Source organism: Leuresthes tenuis, unplaced genomic scaffold (assembly GCF_036924035.1).
Source record: "Leuresthes tenuis unplaced genomic scaffold, fLeuTen1.0.hap1 SCAF_3, whole genome shotgun sequence".
NCBI classification, from domain to species: Eukaryota; Metazoa; Chordata; class Actinopteri; order Atheriniformes; family Atherinopsidae; genus Leuresthes; species Leuresthes tenuis.
In genome coordinates, this window is record NW_027325357.1 from 14,632,302 (window position 1) to 14,649,882 (window position 17,581).

General features: G+C 39.7%; 1 protein-coding gene across 6 annotated transcripts in view; it reads left to right on the forward strand.

Annotated features, from left to right (window-relative positions):
* Positions 1-17,581, forward strand: part of cacna2d2a (calcium channel, voltage-dependent, alpha 2/delta subunit 2a) — a 138,900-nt gene that overhangs the window by 92,250 nt on the left and 29,069 nt on the right. For all 6 annotated transcript variants that reach the window (XM_072381975.1, XM_072381977.1, XM_072381976.1 and 3 more), the window contains 2 exons: positions 8,720-8,851; positions 9,079-9,136. In XM_072381975.1, coding sequence (XP_072238076.1) covers positions 8,720-8,851; positions 9,079-9,136 — 190 coding nt within the window. The remainder of the gene's footprint in view (positions 1-8,719; positions 8,852-9,078; positions 9,137-17,581) is intronic.

Genomic DNA, 17,581 nt, shown 5'->3' on the forward strand with positions numbered 1-17,581 from the left:
TGAATGAGAACGACTTTATTGGAGATTCTGCTCTATTAATATACAATGAAGTTTTCCTGTTTTTTGTAAAATATGGAAAAAGATGAAAATTAAGTATGTACTGATCGCCCTAAATTTGCATCGATTAGTGAAACAGCCCCAAAACTACCACTGAACTGTCAATAGTCAAATTGCATTTTGAGATGTGTAGACTCACGTTTTTGACAGGTTTTGTGGAGGAGTGCTATAATGTGGGATATAAAAGGTTATATATCTCTTTTCTCCTTATATGTTTTGGTAGTTAGAGGAAACTGTCATGGAATATCTTTTAACTTAATAAGTTATAATGAAATTTATCAAGTTCATGTGACATGATTTGCATTGGCTTCAAGGAAATGGTAGAGAAAGGATTATTTACTATCAATATGTTGTGCTCTGCTCTAGGCCCAGCAACAGGAGCCTGCAGGGTACCTTGGAGACGATGTCTGAGGAAACTAATGTGGGCGGATTGATGTCCTCTGGGTCTTGAGGGGTCTAGATCTAAAGTATATTAGTGGATTTAGGAGTATCAGAAGAGAGGCAGTGTGAGTGGGTAGATTCAGTGCTCTCTCTTCAGGGTGAAGCCCGAGGACAGGCAGAGAAAGCTGTCGAAAGAATCGCACACTGTCCAAATTACAGCATAATCTCCAACAGTTGTTGAAAGAGTCTTTGCTGCTTGTTTCACTTGTGCTCTGTGCAGTGGAAGTATCTGGCTTTGATCTGTTTATGCTGTATCTTTGCGAAATAAATTGACTGACAGAAAGGACAGACAGAAAGAAAACAGATGAGAGGAGAAAGTAGTCACTTTGATAACAGAAACCACTTTGTGCAAAGAAAAGCTTTTTTTAAATTTTTCATTGTGGTCCGTTCAGCAGTTAAATGAGGCGATATGTGCGTTTTGGTTTGATTTGTCTGCTAGGCCTCATGTCCATTTATTGAGATTGAGAGTGTTCCCTGAGTGCAGTAATGAACCATTTTATGATTCATTATCCCACTGCTGATTCCTGCTGCCAAGTCTGCAAACTTTCTAATTAGCTTAGGTCAAACATTCATACAATTTTCATCTAATTATCATTGCTTATTACAAAATGGACACCACAACACACCCACAGGGGAATAAATGGATGTAGGTGGTTTTGTCTATTCAGGAGAAGGTTTTATTCCCTCAGTTAATGTTTTGATGGTTGTAGGGGAGGAGCTCTGAGAATATAATCTCTGAAATAATCACTAAAAAGTATGTGAACAGTGGAAGAATATACAGAGTCAGTGTAATCTTCCTCATACCAAGTTCACTCTCACAGATAGAGGATATGCATCCAAGCTGGGCCATTTCACCACTGCATTTACATTATGACAAGTTGAAAATGTATAACATTGTGAATCAGCCTTTTGTGAAAAAGGTGGCAATTATGTGAGTGTAGTGTACACAGTGTAGGAATACGTTAGTGTTTGTGAGAGACCATGCAGCCACCGTTCCCAGCAGGGAATAAAGGAAACTGACATCTAATGTGGGAAGTTCTTTCATTAGATGTGAAGTTTAAATCCGCTGCATGGGGCTTTTTCTCCACCAGCCTAACGTCATGTTGTCATTTTGCTATTGTTGTCATGCACAGTGAGGAACTTGGTTATCAGAATTGAATGGCTGCATCTGGTTAACTGCATGTGCAGATGAAAGACTGGAGTTACATTTTTTTCTGTATCAGGCGATTAACCCACACAACCACACACCCCACCCTTCGTACACTTACTGACACACAATGGCCTTCATTTCCCTGCTCACTTCACTTGGCAGTCCAGCCACTGCTCCTTACAGACTGATCAGGTTCACTTTACATTTTCTGAAGTACAGCATTTTATATATTTAGCCAGACCTTCTTGGTGACCTTCTACCTTCTTGGTGAATTCAAAGATGGTCCAGCAGCTGAAGTTCTTTCATTCACGATGAAGCAGCAGAAAAAGCTGGTAGCACAGTTTGGACAATATCCCCTTTCTAGCTGATAGGTCCAAGTTGTTAGGTAACAGTTCTTCTAACAACTCCTGAGTGGAATATTTGGCTTTTCAGCTGCTAAATGCCCCAGTATGTTTAATTAGCTAGTTGCTTTTAAAAAAAAAAAAGTTTATCCACCTCCCATTCTGTGCTAGACAACTCCCACCTTTTTAGAAAGAAAAAGTTACTGCGATTGAACGAGGTTTTTGATCAATTCCTGGAGCCTTATTGCCATGCGACAATAAATACAAGACAATGCTTGCTGTTGTTTAGTACCTGTCAAAGACAAAGGAAGTAATGGGGGGGTGCTCAGTAGTAACACCAAGTACAAACGATGTGTAGGCTAAAACATTAATTATAAAACTTCATTTGAAAACAAATCCTGAATTCCCTGCAAAAAACAGTAATAAGCTCATGCTCCCTACATTTTGAAAATCAGCTTTCATGCTGGTGCAGAACTCTCTGGTCTGTTTTTTGTTACCCCTGAGGAAGCTCTGGGCAAAAAAAAAAAAAAAAGATTCAGTGCAGCTGTATATAACGTTCTGCAGAGAAACTGAGTGCAACAGATACAGCAGATAGAGTCAATGCACTGTTGTTTGAGATTTGAAAAGAAAAGAAAGATTTGCATCTGCTTGGTTTCACCTGGTTCAAACAGCTTCTGATCCATCTCATCTTGTTTAAAATGAATTTCAAGAGCTCGTCTGCCACTGGAGGGACAAAAGCAACTTTAGATAGAGAAGCCCAGGCCTTTTCACAAAAACTAAGACCAAATAATAAGTATGCTTTGTTCCTTCCGTATTTTTATGTATATTTATATTCTCAAGTTGAGTGTGCCTCTTTACCTCTGCACTGAAATTCTACATTTGTCAACCTGAATTATTCTACATTTTGAGACTTACATAGTGTCGTTTTTGCCAGTGAGTGAGTGTATGTGTGTAAGTTTGAACACATGTAGTCTGTATTCGTTTTGCACATTCCCTTCAGCTTCACTGTCAACCAGCTCACGCCATGCGGGAGATCAACTCAGCCCTTCTCAACATCAAACATTAAATGTGTTGGGGGGCGGGGGGGGGGGGGGCAAAAGTGATTTGTGAAAATAGAGAAAGTGGAAAAAATTTAAAGGGATTTAAAGTTAAACCAAAGGAGAAGAAGAGTGACGTAAACTCTGCAGGCTGCACTTCTTTCATTCTTGACTTTAAAGACATCTTTCTCTCTCTTTGCTCCTCACACATCCAACCCCTATAGTGTGTGCCCAGTGAAGGGGCACTATCATTTACCCGCACACTAATTAGAACAGTCAGCACAGCAAACTCTACTTCACTCACCACCAGGCTCACAAATTACATTTTGTGTGTTTGTTATTTACTGCTCTGCTTTAATTAGGAAATGTATTTGGAGGAGCACCCAGGAGGTATGGTGGGATCTCTCCCCTCTGTCTTCTTGTGTATATTGAATTATCATCCCTCCTCAGAGAATTTTACTTTCCTCTCCCTGGCTTCAGAGTCGGACCATTACCATTTCGCAAAACTGCGGTCCTCAATGATAAATACACTCCTATTAAACAAAATTTTTCATAGAAATTGTTTAGACTCCTCACACGTATTGTAATCGTAATTAGTTAATGTTGCTGTTTCAGATAATTTTTTGATGAATTCTGTGCGAACTTTAGATAATGTGCCATAGGTTGTAGAATATCTCCTGGACGTTAATTTAGTCAAACTAAGCCATGAAAAGTTGTTTTAGCTTGTCTGGATGTGTAAGATGCTGCCAGTTCCTGTTGCAGCCTTTTCCTCTGCAGGATGAAAGGTTTACGGTTCAGGCTCTTTAACACTCACCCAGGCTCAAAATCAACCCTGAAGGAAAGAAAGAAAGAAGCAGAGACAGGGAGGAAGCAGGACAGTGGAGGGTGAGATGGAGAATGAACTGTGTTGACAGTGGAGAGGAAGAGAAGGAGGTGATACATGCAGAAGAATCAAAGGTGCAGGCGTGTGACGATTTTGAACTGTGGGTGAAGCTATTGGTTTTCTCGAGCTGCTTGTTTTTTTATTTCAATCTGAAAAGTCTTCAAAATATCCAGCAGAACTTTAACTCTTGCTGAAACTGAACATCGCTGTGGAATTTTGCAGATGCTGCTCTACAAACACTTTGAATACTTGAAACCGAATTCTGTTCCCCTCCATTGTATTGAGCTGGGAGCAAAACACATTAGAGGTGAATAACAAATCCAGAAAAATCTTGCAATGTGCATGGCTGAATATTAAGTGAGAAAACATGTTTTGATTGTCAAAACAGGCTAAACAGACTTAACGCTTAAAGCTTTTGACTTCAAATATCAGCCCACTTCTTTTCAATGAAAACTGTACGTTTTTCAGTGTACCTTGACAGTTACAGTTACCTTGTCTGTCGATTTGAGCAATGTCACCTTTACATCAGAGTAGGATTGAGCATCGCCACCACTTAGTTACTCTGTTTTAACCATCGAATGTGTAAGCGCTTTATTTCGATGGCAGCATTAATGGTTATGGCTCTTCAAAGGGATTCAGCTAATAGGTTTAGCTCCATTACCATTATGGATTTCTTATGAGGGACCACTTGGGTTCCTTCAAGGCATATTACAGTGCCATTTCTTTGCAGTGTGTGCACAGCGAAGGCCTGTATTCATTTCTGTAGTGTTGAATTAATACAGGACAATAAGGTGCAGATCTTAATCTCTGGTACATCAGTGGTGAAGGATGTGTTTACGTTGGGGTTTAGGGGTGGAGGTCATAGGGCGGAGGTTGTGGTGAGGGGAGAGGACTGGAGGCCTGACGCGGAAATACGCCATAAATCCTGCTCATAATTGTTTCTCTACTTGGTGTGCAGTCTTGCTCCATAAAGGAACAAAGCCAAGGGTGCTCTAAATGTCAGGGGAACGGCGTGCTGATGAATTACCTTTTAAAGATATCAGAGAGAGGCGCATTCTAGGTGAACGATGAGTCCAGCGCAGCGGGCTTAGGCCTTGTCTGACTGTGTGAGCATATTTCCCCCCCAGGGGAAATTTGTCTTTTTATCAACTGTCCAGAGAAGTCACAGCATATCCTAACTGAATAAATCAAATAGAGTTAGTTTTCTGTGTTTCGTTATCTTTGATGTGAAGCTTTTTCTGCAGAGATCCCTTGCAGATATGTGTTACTGGGTGCGAGTGCACATGTGGCCTTTGTGTGTGTTGGAAAAATTGGCCTGTGTTCCACCTGTGAAGGTGGCTCATTTATTGCTGTTTTGCCAGTTTTGCTTGTCAGCATAAAAACACATGCACTCTGCTCTGTCCCTTATCAACCTTCATTCAGAGACCCACGATGTGACCAACTCTCATTTACCCCTACATGCACAGTTGAATTTAGCTATGGGGAAAATTCAACCTGTCCATTTAAGTAGAACACAGTCCATGTCACAGTATACATGTATTGAAAAGAAATTGAGTTATTGACCAAGTACCGTATGTTTCAAGCTGCAATGTTGTGGATTGTGTAAAAAAAATATTTCAAGACAGTATTTACCAGACAGACGTTGTCTTGAAGGCTGTGTGAATATATACTCTTACGGTTTACTGTTATTACAAAAAGATGCACAGTATCCCCTGTGGTTATTCTTTTTTTTTTTTTCTCGTGTTGCATAAATGTGCTCACTGGGAAGAAAGACACACATGCAGAAAGATAGGAAACATATCACAGCCGTTGAGTTACGTAAGTAATGATGAGATCATTTTTGCTTAGGCAGAATGAGTTAATGCCTCGTTGTTAGTTAAGGTATCAGAGATGGTGATAGTTTTAACAGGGGTTATATCCTGTATGTTTCTTCGCCCTTGGCCTGGCAGGGACAGCTACCATTACGGACCCAGTGCCTCTCCGAGCACCCAGGACTTCACTGCACACAGACAGCTGCTGCGGCAACTTGCTGTGATAGCTTCTGCTCGAAGGATAATACTTTTTTACACAATAATCAGATCTGCTCTTTGACCATGGAGTATTGCACAGCCTAGATGAAATTGAAAAGCGTGGTTTGGATCCTTGATAATCTTCACACAAGTATCAGTGAAATACAACCACTGGTCTCACTGAAATGCTTCAGAGTCATGAAAGCAAAGGCAGCAAGTTTTTAGATTCATGATGGAAATATCAGAGACTTTTGTCTGTAGTTCAAACCCTTACGTTCTTCATATCATCCAGATTTCATACCATTATTAGGACCTGTTTAATTGTTACCCATGATTAGCACAACCAGTAAGAGCTCTTCTTTTCTTTCTTTTTTTTTTTTTTTTTTAGGATTTTCCAGTTCTGGATAAGTATAGGAAAAAGAAAAGAGAGCATGAGAAAAGCTTTGTGCTTCCAAACTATTCCCCCTATTCTTATAGAAAAGCAAAGAAATAAAAGAACCAGAGTACAGTTTGTGATAATATCTATTAAGTATGTTGAGGCAAACTGTTAAGAGCTTTGGTAGCACAAGTTTACTTTCTCATTGAGCAGATATGATAATACTTATACTTATGCTCACTGTTATTGCAGTGCAGCTTGCTTTGTGGTTTGATGGTAAGTGATTTTTTACGAACTGCAGTACCTAAGAACTATAATCTTCTGGCAAATATTTGGCAACATAATAGCAGACATAGATGGAATGTAAAATACATGTCAACAATTGGATTTTAAAACTATTTGTTAAACATCTAGATTTTGTACTCGGATGTCTAAAATGGCCTAAAAATCAACAGAAATACTGGGAATTTTGAGTCTAGAAAAGAAAGGAATTTTGAAAATGTAAACGCGCAGGAACCTTGTGTATGCTATTTTGATTTTAGGATTTCATAGTTTGCTTTGTGGTGGTTTGTTTTCTCTCTTCCTGCCCTCATTGGCGAGAAATTGTCTTTCTCCTAGCTTTGAAAGCAGCCACTCACTCGTGTTAATTTCTGTGTTTCTTTCCGTCAATCTCCCCCTCCCCAGATGGGTTTTTACATTTACACTCACTTGTATGACAGCCTCTACACTCCTCCATTCTTCTTTTGTGTTCACGTCTGTGAATTTTGAGAAAAACATGCAGAGGAGGTCCCCTTGGTGATGGCAGCAATTTGGCTTTCATATCCTCCTGTCCTCCCGACGCTGCTTAGTACTGCTGTTACGCCTGAGAGTGACTGTGCGTGTGCTGGTTTGCATTAATTTGCTTTATAGAGTAATAATACTACATTTTAGTTTTGAGCTACACTTTTGGAAAGACTTATTTTTTAGTTTTTATATTTTTGTCTTAGGTTATGTTGTGTGATTAATCTTTTTTTCTTTGAGAATCCCCCACTTTACAGGGCAAGATTTAAACATTAAATAGGGGAAGGTTGTCAAAGACTAATTGAAAATCATGTGAAAAGTGGATAATGATCATTTATTTGTGTAGAATTCAAACGGAGGGTTGAAGAAAAACTAGACTTGTCAGTTCAGAGGCTTATCTAGCTTTGGTTGGCTGAGTAATTAAATCAGAGAAGCGAGTGAAGTTCTCTGCAGCTCAGCGCCTCGTCTTGTTTCCTCTTTAATCAGGTGGCTATTAAACCTCTGATTGCACCCATCTTCTGACTTCAGCTTAGCTATTAAACACAGATTGAAAGCATTTTAGTTTGTATGTGTGAGTGTGTGTGTATGTGTGTACTTGCATATTGTGTCACATTGAAAGGATGTATAAGAATAGAAAGAATAATTCAGATCACAAGTGGAAAAAAATGAGGACTGTGCAAATACAAGTTACAGGCGAGCGAAGCACAAAAGAACAGACTCAAATTGATGATTTTGTTGTGTTCTTTGGCCACCTGGCTACAGCGTATTATTCCACTTATTGTTGACTAGATGATCAATGCTTCTTTCCACATCTATGAGTCTATTCACCATGGACATGTGAGATATCTTTGACGTCACAGTTAAACTCAAAACACTTACGTGCACCAACAGATCAGTGCTTCTTCTTTTTCCCTTTCACCTCTTTCTCCAGACACCCACAAATCCATTAACACAGCTACTGTTGCTTTTTTGAAGAAATAGTTTATAGTATGCTGCTATCAAAAATTCAGCTGTGGCTTCATCCTCCACATGCTGTGAGTGACATACGGTATGACCCTCCTCCAAGGTGATCTCTTTTCTGCGCTCCACAGAGATCACACAGATTAGACTAATGCTACGCTCAGACGGCTACCGCCAGCCAAGCGGCCTGCGTACATCCATCCTGAAGTACTTAGCTTCCCTGAGCTGCCATTGACAAGGTTGTCCAGCAGACAGTCAACCCTTGGGTTACTTACAGAGAAAACCTGAGTTGTTTTACTTTAAGGTGCTCTGTATTTACAGCCTATTATTCTTGGTTTTGAATCCGTTAGTGAGAAAATATATAAACGACTACGCAAATTGGATTATAAAAAATAGTTTCACAATTCTTGGCTGTTTAATTTGTGAAAATTTATATACAATTTATAATTTGTAATTGTAAATTGTAATTTGTGAAAATGGCACATGACCATAAGCTCATAGGCAGTTTTCTCCTTTTTTTCTGCACATAACTGAGAGTATAGTTTCGGTTGTGCTCATTGCAAGAATAGTTTGTCACCAAAAACTTGTGTGAATAGTTTGTTTTGTGAGGACATGATGCCATGAAAACTTTGTCAAAGTCTGTTCCCGTTTCCTATTGTGTTCCTCTTTGTGTGTTTTTATATAGCCCCAGTCATCCTAAATGAATTAAACTGGACCCAAGCCCTGGAGAGGGTCTTTATTGAAAACCGGCGGGAGGACAGCTCCCTGCGCTGGCAGGTGTTTGGCAGCGCCACAGGAGTGACACGATACTACCCAGGTAGGCTCCAGGGCACTAAGTCAACACTTTGCCTTATAATTCACAGCAATATTAAGTGTAAATTGACTCTAGAGGTCCTCAGCTGCAGGACTGGCAATTATTTTATCAAATGACTGTACTAGTCAGCCGACAGACAGAGTGAAATTATCATTACTTTGACATAATCCAATATGAAACATCCCAGAATGCACTGAGTGGCCCGTGACTTATTTTCTTGCTCTCTGCAGCTACTCCATGGAGGGCACCTAACAAGATTGACCTGTACGATGTCCGCAGAAGACCGTGGTAAGTGATGTTGTTATCAAGATCCTGGAGTGTAGGTGTGTAGAATTCATTTTTCGCAGGCCATTTTGTGAACCATATGAAAAGAGCAGTTATTGCCCTCATCATTTTTTTAAATCCATTTCTGCATTCGCATATCTGAAGTCTCGAGGAACAGAAGTGTTACTCAGAAATGTCGAAATTTAGATTTTTTTCCATTTATTAGACCAGCTTTTAGTTAATGTTTTTTTGTGTTTTAAAGACTTTAATACAACAGTTTTACAAAAATGTGAAGTATAACACAGATTAGAATAGTCTGAGTGGTCCCCAAAGATTTCCTAACCCTCCCACTATCCTTTTCCCTTGTAGATATCAATTCTATAAATAGAAAACCAAGCTTCTTCTTTGACTGCTGATGTACGTTGTTGCAATTTATTTGGCTTCCAAACAGTAACCTGCTTAATTTTTAATTTGTTTTCATGGAATGTTGTTAGTTATATACATGAAACAAAAAAAAATCTTCCCTAATTGATTTACTGTAGGCATCAGTACAGTTGTTATTAAGATATTCTTGACAAATAATCTTTAACAAAAACAGGTTTTCAAGTAGGCATATATCTCATTTTATCTTTAGCTAAATATAGAAGACAAAGACTTTAACTCTTTCCTCCTCCATAGATCACATGTGCAATAAGTTTGTGACGCATATTTGTTAATGGAATACATTTTTTTTTCTGACCTGTTTACTTCAGCAACTCATTTTTTTCAGTTCAATATACAGAGGCATGTACAGTAAGTCGGCCTGGAAAGAACAAGGCTGTCCATCACTTCACCCACCCATCTACCCAAGCTTCCTGTCCATCCGTCCACTTGCAATCTACCTGCAGCTGTCACATCAGCTTTGTGGCTGCTCTTCCTGTTGCCTGGTTACAGGTTGGAGTGAACTGGACATAATCATGACAGCAGCGTTGATTAGACATGACCCCATTTTCCATCTCGGTCTTCGTCCAGCTCACATTGAGTGGCTGTTTGAGGTCAGGCCAAGCTGGCAGATAAAGTCAACAAGCTCACACTAAATAAACAGGAGCAGAGGAGCCTTTGAATTTAGTGAAAGTTTGGATAAAACTCAAGATCCTCAATATTAAACCTGGATATCTTGAAATGTGAGAAAATATGAATGTGGTGATAATCAGTAGAAAATTAAATGTAAAACATCAATCTATATTTCATAACAGTGTTGTTAAAAAGCACCACTGAAACACCATGAACACAAATCCAAGGTTAAGATACAAGAATAGATTATTTCCTGCTTATCAGTGAAAAGATTAGGTTGTGCTGTCTGCTGTAGATTAAAGGAAAGTCAGAAATTAAAGATCTATTGAGACATACAATCTCAATTTTTTTTAAGCTATTGCCTTACACCACAGTGTAGCTACAACTATGAGTCTAACAAGGTGTTCCTTGACAATTTAATTAAGTGAACAGCAGATGAAAATCTCCCCTGTGCTGCACTGTCACACAAGACAACACCATGAACTTGTAAAATGTTGTAAACACAAACTAATGTGCAAAAGGACAAGTTAAAACATTGATCCTGTCTGTGATCTGTCAGCTCAGTGCCCGAAGTACTCCAGACTTTGATTCTCTTACAAACCTTGAGACTGGGAGACAGGGAGGAACAATGGGTGAGAGGGATGAGAGAGGCTGACAAGGTGAAAGAATAACAGGTGTATTTTTCCTGCAAAAGGAGTCTTTGTCCCCTCCCTGGTCCCCCATGTTCGTCACTGTCATTCTGTTGAGCTTTTCCCCATGTTGGAGCCTTAGACATTCCAGTATCCTGTTGCTTAGCAACTTGTGCCAAAGCGGAGCAGAGTGGCGGGGCCATGGAAGCCAGTGTCATGATGTGTCAGGTCAGACTTGTGTGATTATAGCCTAACATGCTGTCGCCCTGACTGACATTCTCTGGAGAGGTCAGCCAATCGCGCATTTTACAAAAACAGAGTGCTGGGGTTAGGTAAGACTTTCATGTGTGCCTCTGTGACAGCAGTAGATATGAGCATCTGTCACAGGGACAATAGCACAAATAACAACATAAGCAGTTACATAAGGGATACAGATGTGTCCCTCCCTTTTTCTGTAATGAAATCTACACTTTAATTACACTGCAGTTATCATGTATATGTGTGTTTTTAAAAGGGAGTTTTTAGATGTGTTTTAGATTTAACCACCTGGATAAATTGTTCCTATGGCAGAGGCATGTCCACTTTGGTGATGGGTTTCTAGCTGAAACACATCAAAGTCTTTCATAGCCTATCATCACTTAACCAAGTCAATCCCTTTACTAAATTTTAAGTTTGTATTTATATGAAGCAATAAGCTGCTACTTGGAAAACAGTGGCTAGTTTTTCAACTTATTTTCATTCATTTATATTAACATATTTAATTTTCATTAAATATGTCAGTCCGTCTATGTTAGGTCAGACCCTAAATGGCCTACTCTCAGATCAACACGGGCAGATTTGTGCTCATCCCACATTAAAAACTTAAAATAAATTTACATTTATTTTTTTCTGTAACTTTCTTCACAGCCCAGCAATATTATCAGTCGATTACAACAAATCACAGCTTATTGATTCCACACATCTTTCAGACTAGAATTTACAAAAGATTTTATGAGAAAAAATGGGTCATTCACATGTGTACAGTAACCAACAAGCTCTTTCCCTTCCATGAAACTAACAGATTCCTTAGATCACATACAACAATATGCAAGACAGACACACAGCTTTGCAAATGCCAGGAAAGCAAGCGACATATATAGATCTAATCACAGGATCGTGTTTCAGTTGCATCTGGACTGACTTAAGTCTCTAAGACGGCTTCCTTAGTCAAATATGTCATTTTCTAGGCATAGAGGATACAGCGGACACAATCCCTTGTCAGTTTGTCGTATAATAGACTTGTGCTTTAACTGGGACGGTTTGACAGTAACGTGGTTGACTGTGCTAGAGTTACGCAGGTGGTCCTCCAAACCAAAAAAGAAAAAAGAAAGAAATCAGTGGGCTGCCTCCCTCTACAGATGAGTTTTTCCCCTTCTGCTCCCCCACCAACACCCTCAGGAAAATTAATGGTCCAGTCAACACACCTAATTGTCTCCAATCGCTCTGACATTAATTATTAACATTTGTCTATTATAACGTCTGCTCATTTCATCAGAGGAAGCAAAGTGGAGGGTACGCGCAGGCAAAGAAGAGGGAAAGGGCGAAGAGAGGAATAACCACAGACAGGCATGGAGTCCTGTTAGCCAAGCATTGCAAAGATCCCATTACCTCCCAGGTTCACAACAGCATGTTGGCTATATCACATATTGATTTCTTCAAAAAGTCAATCGAACCTCGTTATAAATATTATGATTGCTGGTAAGTTCTTGAAGCTGTGGCTGCCTCAAACGTTATTACCAATATCCACAGCCCTGAGCTTTTTCCTCCTGTCATTTTCTTTACCCCGCTTCAGATGGAAGCTGAATCGAAAGACAGGGCTGTTGTTGTTGCTGAAGGTGACACAAGTTTGAGCAGAGGAATATCAAATTGTAAAGGTGCATCAGAATTGTTGTACGTGTCGTTACCAACATGTGCTTGACTTATTATCACAAAGAGAAATGGAGGAAGACTTGAGCCAAAATTCAGCGTATTCTTGGGCCTCATCAAAAATATGAAAATGGGAATTTCGGCACAGACACTTCCAATAATCACCACAACGTGGAATAAATAAGCAGCAGACAAAATCTATGTCTCCTGCAGCCTCTCTGGGCACCGTCCTTCTATACTTTTATCTTAATTCAATCTTTATTCGCCTGCCACATCCACAGGAGCACTAAGAGAGCAGCAGTCCATAAAATAATAAGCCCATCAGCACAACACAAATCCACACACACACACATACTAGCACTCTCTTTGTAGTGTATTCAGTTCCCCATTATTCTATAGTTACTCTCCTCACATCTTCCGTACATGATGCATGTGTATCAGAGTTCTCCCTGTGAGGAACATTCACACAAAGGAAAAAGTACCATATACATAGCTGTAATTATATATAAGAACAGCACAACGTGGCCAATAAGCACAGCTCATATTAGAAAAACAGTGGAACACACTGTGGACTACTGCTAATACACACAATAGTAAGCTTTTGCTGTGATCACATAAAACCAAGCAACTCTACGCATCATATTACATGCACCTATTGCATGTTTCTGAAATGTATGTTCTAGATAATTTCTCCTATTTAAATGTGATGCACAACACTTTGGAAAGTGGGTCAGGGTGCATAAACACAATCTCCTGAGAGAGTGAGCCCACCGGCACCGTTAATGTATTGATTTATTTTACAGCACTATGCCATGATAAAACTATTTCATGAATTCCAATGAGACTCCTATATTAGACTGTTACAAAAAGAGCAAAATACAATCACCGCGATGCAGAAAATGTAGTGTTCACTGCTTGTATAATGTGTTTCTTTTAGATGTCTTTTGGGGGGTAGGGGGGGTATTAAGGGTGGGGTGCCGGTGAATGTTGCTGTTTTAATCTATTCTTACCTGGAGTAATACCCTATTTCACCTCAGTGTGAAACACACACATCAACAGCATGCACATATCAGGCTTTATCTTGATCACAGTTATTGTCATACAAATATTTGTGATGATTTGAACACATTTATATCATGACATACACGATACATATTGCTGTCTCTGGTATTTATGGCAATACAAGAGGATACAAACATGGACAGACATGTGCTTCAATTTAGTGCTTAACAATATATTTGCAGTTTACTGTTGCCTCCAGATACAGCTCACACCATTTGTCCTATATAGAGATTTTTGTCAAGTATAAAGGCTGATGGCATCAGAAGACCTTTAACTCAGCTCGTAAAGCACTTGTCTCTCAGCCACAAGATTATTGGTTTGATCTCCAGCGTTGCCTCTCCACACATCAGATTGGTGTGATATGTTGTTTTATATTCTTTGCCATTTAGCTTTCTCATAAATTACCTCAGCCAAGGAAGTTACCGGTATGTGATTAGTTTGTTATATGAAAGGTCTACCAGAGGTAGAGCAAGGTCTAACTTCGAACTGATTAATTTATGATGTCAGTCCAGATCTGGACCCAAGATTTTTTTATAAATATAAATATTTAAATATTTAAATATATTTAAATATTCACCCAAATCTTGGATGGCTCTTGTTTTTCCTCTTTAATAGGCTGATCAGAAAATATAAGAGCCGACACATTAATTGTGTAAAATTTAATTGTGACATCTGAAATAAGATAATGTCAATCAAATCATTGGTTCCCTGTTAGTAGTAAGATGTTCTTCATAACTTGTTGTGAATGGACAGAGAACCCATTGGCTACAATGTTGTGTCTGTTGGTGGTTGCTTCTGTCATGGGGGCAGAATGGGCAACGGGACTCTGTTCAGCACCAGCCAGGCCCATCTGCTTGTCACCTGGCCTTGGCATGCAGGAAACTGGGTAATGACAGGGAAAGAATGGCATCAGTGGGCAGAATCTGAGAGGTAATTACTGACTGGAATCCATGCAGAAACAACACATCTGGATCCATGAGGCAAAATGTGGAGAATTATGCACTGATACCAGTCTCAATTCACGATTTCTATCTATCATAACAGCGTTATCAGCCCAGAGACTGAAAATCCTTGACTCCATCCCATTCCCTCTGATCCTGACGTTCTCTGCTCAGTTGCAGAGACAAAACTCAGTCATACTTCAGGCGATGGAAGAAGAGAAAAAGAGTGGTGCTGATACATCAAGACAATCTGGCTGGAAGATCAGCCATGGCAGCACTATAGCTCCAGCTCCATCCTGACTCGCGTGTAACTCTTCCTTACTCCATAACTGCTCACACATTCTTCTTAAACCCCATTACTGCTGATCAATGTTGCCTCTTTCACAGCTGCAGAGAAATGGTCTGCTTGAAAGTAATATTTCTCAGCATATTTTAGGACTAAAGCTTGCACAGTTCACTATTGGAAGATTTTACATTCGTGCAGCTGAAGATGACCTGTAATGGCTGAGTAAAAGTGTCTGTATTGCCTTATGATTAACATTTTGCCCCTTCAAAATAACTTGAAGTCCCATTAAAGGACCATTCTCTTTGATGAGAAATGGACTGACCACAGAAGTTAATGAAATCCTGCAGTTGGTCTGTGAGCATCAGCTGTCACCAAATGACCCTCCTTCAATCTCCAGACGAGACAACTCCGTCCATGAGCCTGAGGGAGTTGAGACGTGGGCCACATTCTGACTGAGCTTCGGTCCTGCATCAGTGATCACTTTCACAAACCCTGTCTGTTCAAAATGAAGCAGCCCCTGCTGTGTGGAGTCTTGGCTCACTCCTCCTCTCCCTCACCGCCTCAAATTAAGATTTCAGTAATTAAATTGATAAAAGTCATGCATGCCTCTCTGCCTCATGGTTCCAGACCTGATTTCCTTCACCACCCAGTTGTGGAGGGCTGTGCAAGTTCTACCTTTGATGTGGCATTCTTTATTATTGAAAATAATTGGATTCTCTTTCCTCCTTCTCTCTCGCATACACACACACGTACATTTTGCCTATATTCACTCTGGGTTTGCTCAGTTAATCGACCTCTTGTGAATCAGTTCCTGTTTTATCTGAATTTTCAGCAAAATGGGGCCCAGGGTGTGTCTAAAGAAATACAGATCCGAGCAGCCCAGGCAGTGTGCTGAGAGATGTCACTTTAACACGGGTCAGAGGTCATTATCCATTATGGAGTGGCGCCTGCCAATGAGTGGGAGCACTGAGGCTCGTGGCAGTGGCGAAGCCCACTGGGGCCCCGTTGCTCTACCTCCATATCAGCTTGGCCGAACATAAGAAAAGAGGCTCTTTGGCCCACAGGCAGCTGGCTTTCCTCCACACTCAGCACAACGTCTGATAATCAGCAGAAAGAGACCCCTGATGATTACTCAGCCTGAGACGGCTGCTAACTGCTTGCCTGCTCACTCCTCAGAATGTCAAACTAATGCTCACATTTGAGACACCCCTCCCCATCTCAGTGAGCCATGGAAAAAGGCCTGAACTGTCCATCAATCTAAACTCTCTTAGTAACAGTGGAAAATGTGAATTTAATTGCCACTGGAGGAGACTGAGGGGATATTTTGGTTTCCTTCTGTATGTCATCCTCTATCAACATCAGGCAGATGTTATGTGTGAGCCTCTTCCAGGACACAAGTTATCTGGCTGGCCAGTTCAGTTGTGTCTGTAGCAGAAACACCCACAACAGCACTATCTCAGGAGTTGCTTTGCCCAAACAAAGGGTTCAGCATACTAAATAATGTATCTGACACCCAACTGATGAATCTTGAAGGGAACAGAACACCTGCTACTTGCATCAGATATTTAACTAAATTACTTAGGTCAGCACAGGCTCTTCACAGCACATGTTAACAGTACTCAGGGTGCTCCTTGACAAGTAAAATTCAAGTTACAAGATAAAAGGCATATGAAAATGTATTAGTCACATCTTGTGACTACTGGGATAAAAGATTGCGTCTTTCATTGGTCATGTATTATCTTTGAATTCAAACATACAATTATAGTTCAATAAAACATTCAATAAAACAAAATTATGTGTGTTTGAAATAATTATTATCCTAACCATTCAGGGAGGCAGGGTCAAGTAGATTATTTCTAAACAGCAAAGAGTTTTGGTAAGTTTGATAATTTGATTCATCCATTTATTCTCTAAACCCACTCTGTAATGTTGGAAATAGAAAATCTTAACTTACTGACAACATATTCTGATGAAAGAAAACAAAATTTCAATGGGTTTCAGCAACAATTAGTAACAATCAATGAAAATGTGACTTTTTTTTTTTAATTATCCTGAAATTAAATGAAGAAACAGCTGAAACAGGTCTTTAGCAAAGTGTATCGTACCTATGACAGCAATTTCAAAACAGAGACAAGGAATTAACTAATTTTGTAGGATTAATCATATAATTTGTATGAATATTAAACACGCTTCCTCGCAAAAAAACGCTTCAAATTGAGCCTTTGTAAGAAAACAAGTAATACCTGTATAGAAATTGTTTTGATCGTCTGATGACACTATGAAAGATGTTTTTATTTTTCATGCCTTTTAGACCAATTACAAGGGCCATCTCTACAGTGATGCTTGTGCATTATTTAGAGGCGTTTGCAGTTCAGTGCAGAACATTGTACTAAATGTGTTGTTATATACTCAGACCATCAACTAGCAATTACTTTGGCTTGTGCAATAATTATTCAGAGTTGGTGGTGTTATTCAGTAAAGAGGACTATCTATGTCGAAGTCAGCCAACAGCAGCTGTAGCCAACACTGAAGTATATAACAACTTATTAACTCTCCTAAGCACATAAGCCTTTTCAGCATTCTGTAGCTTAAG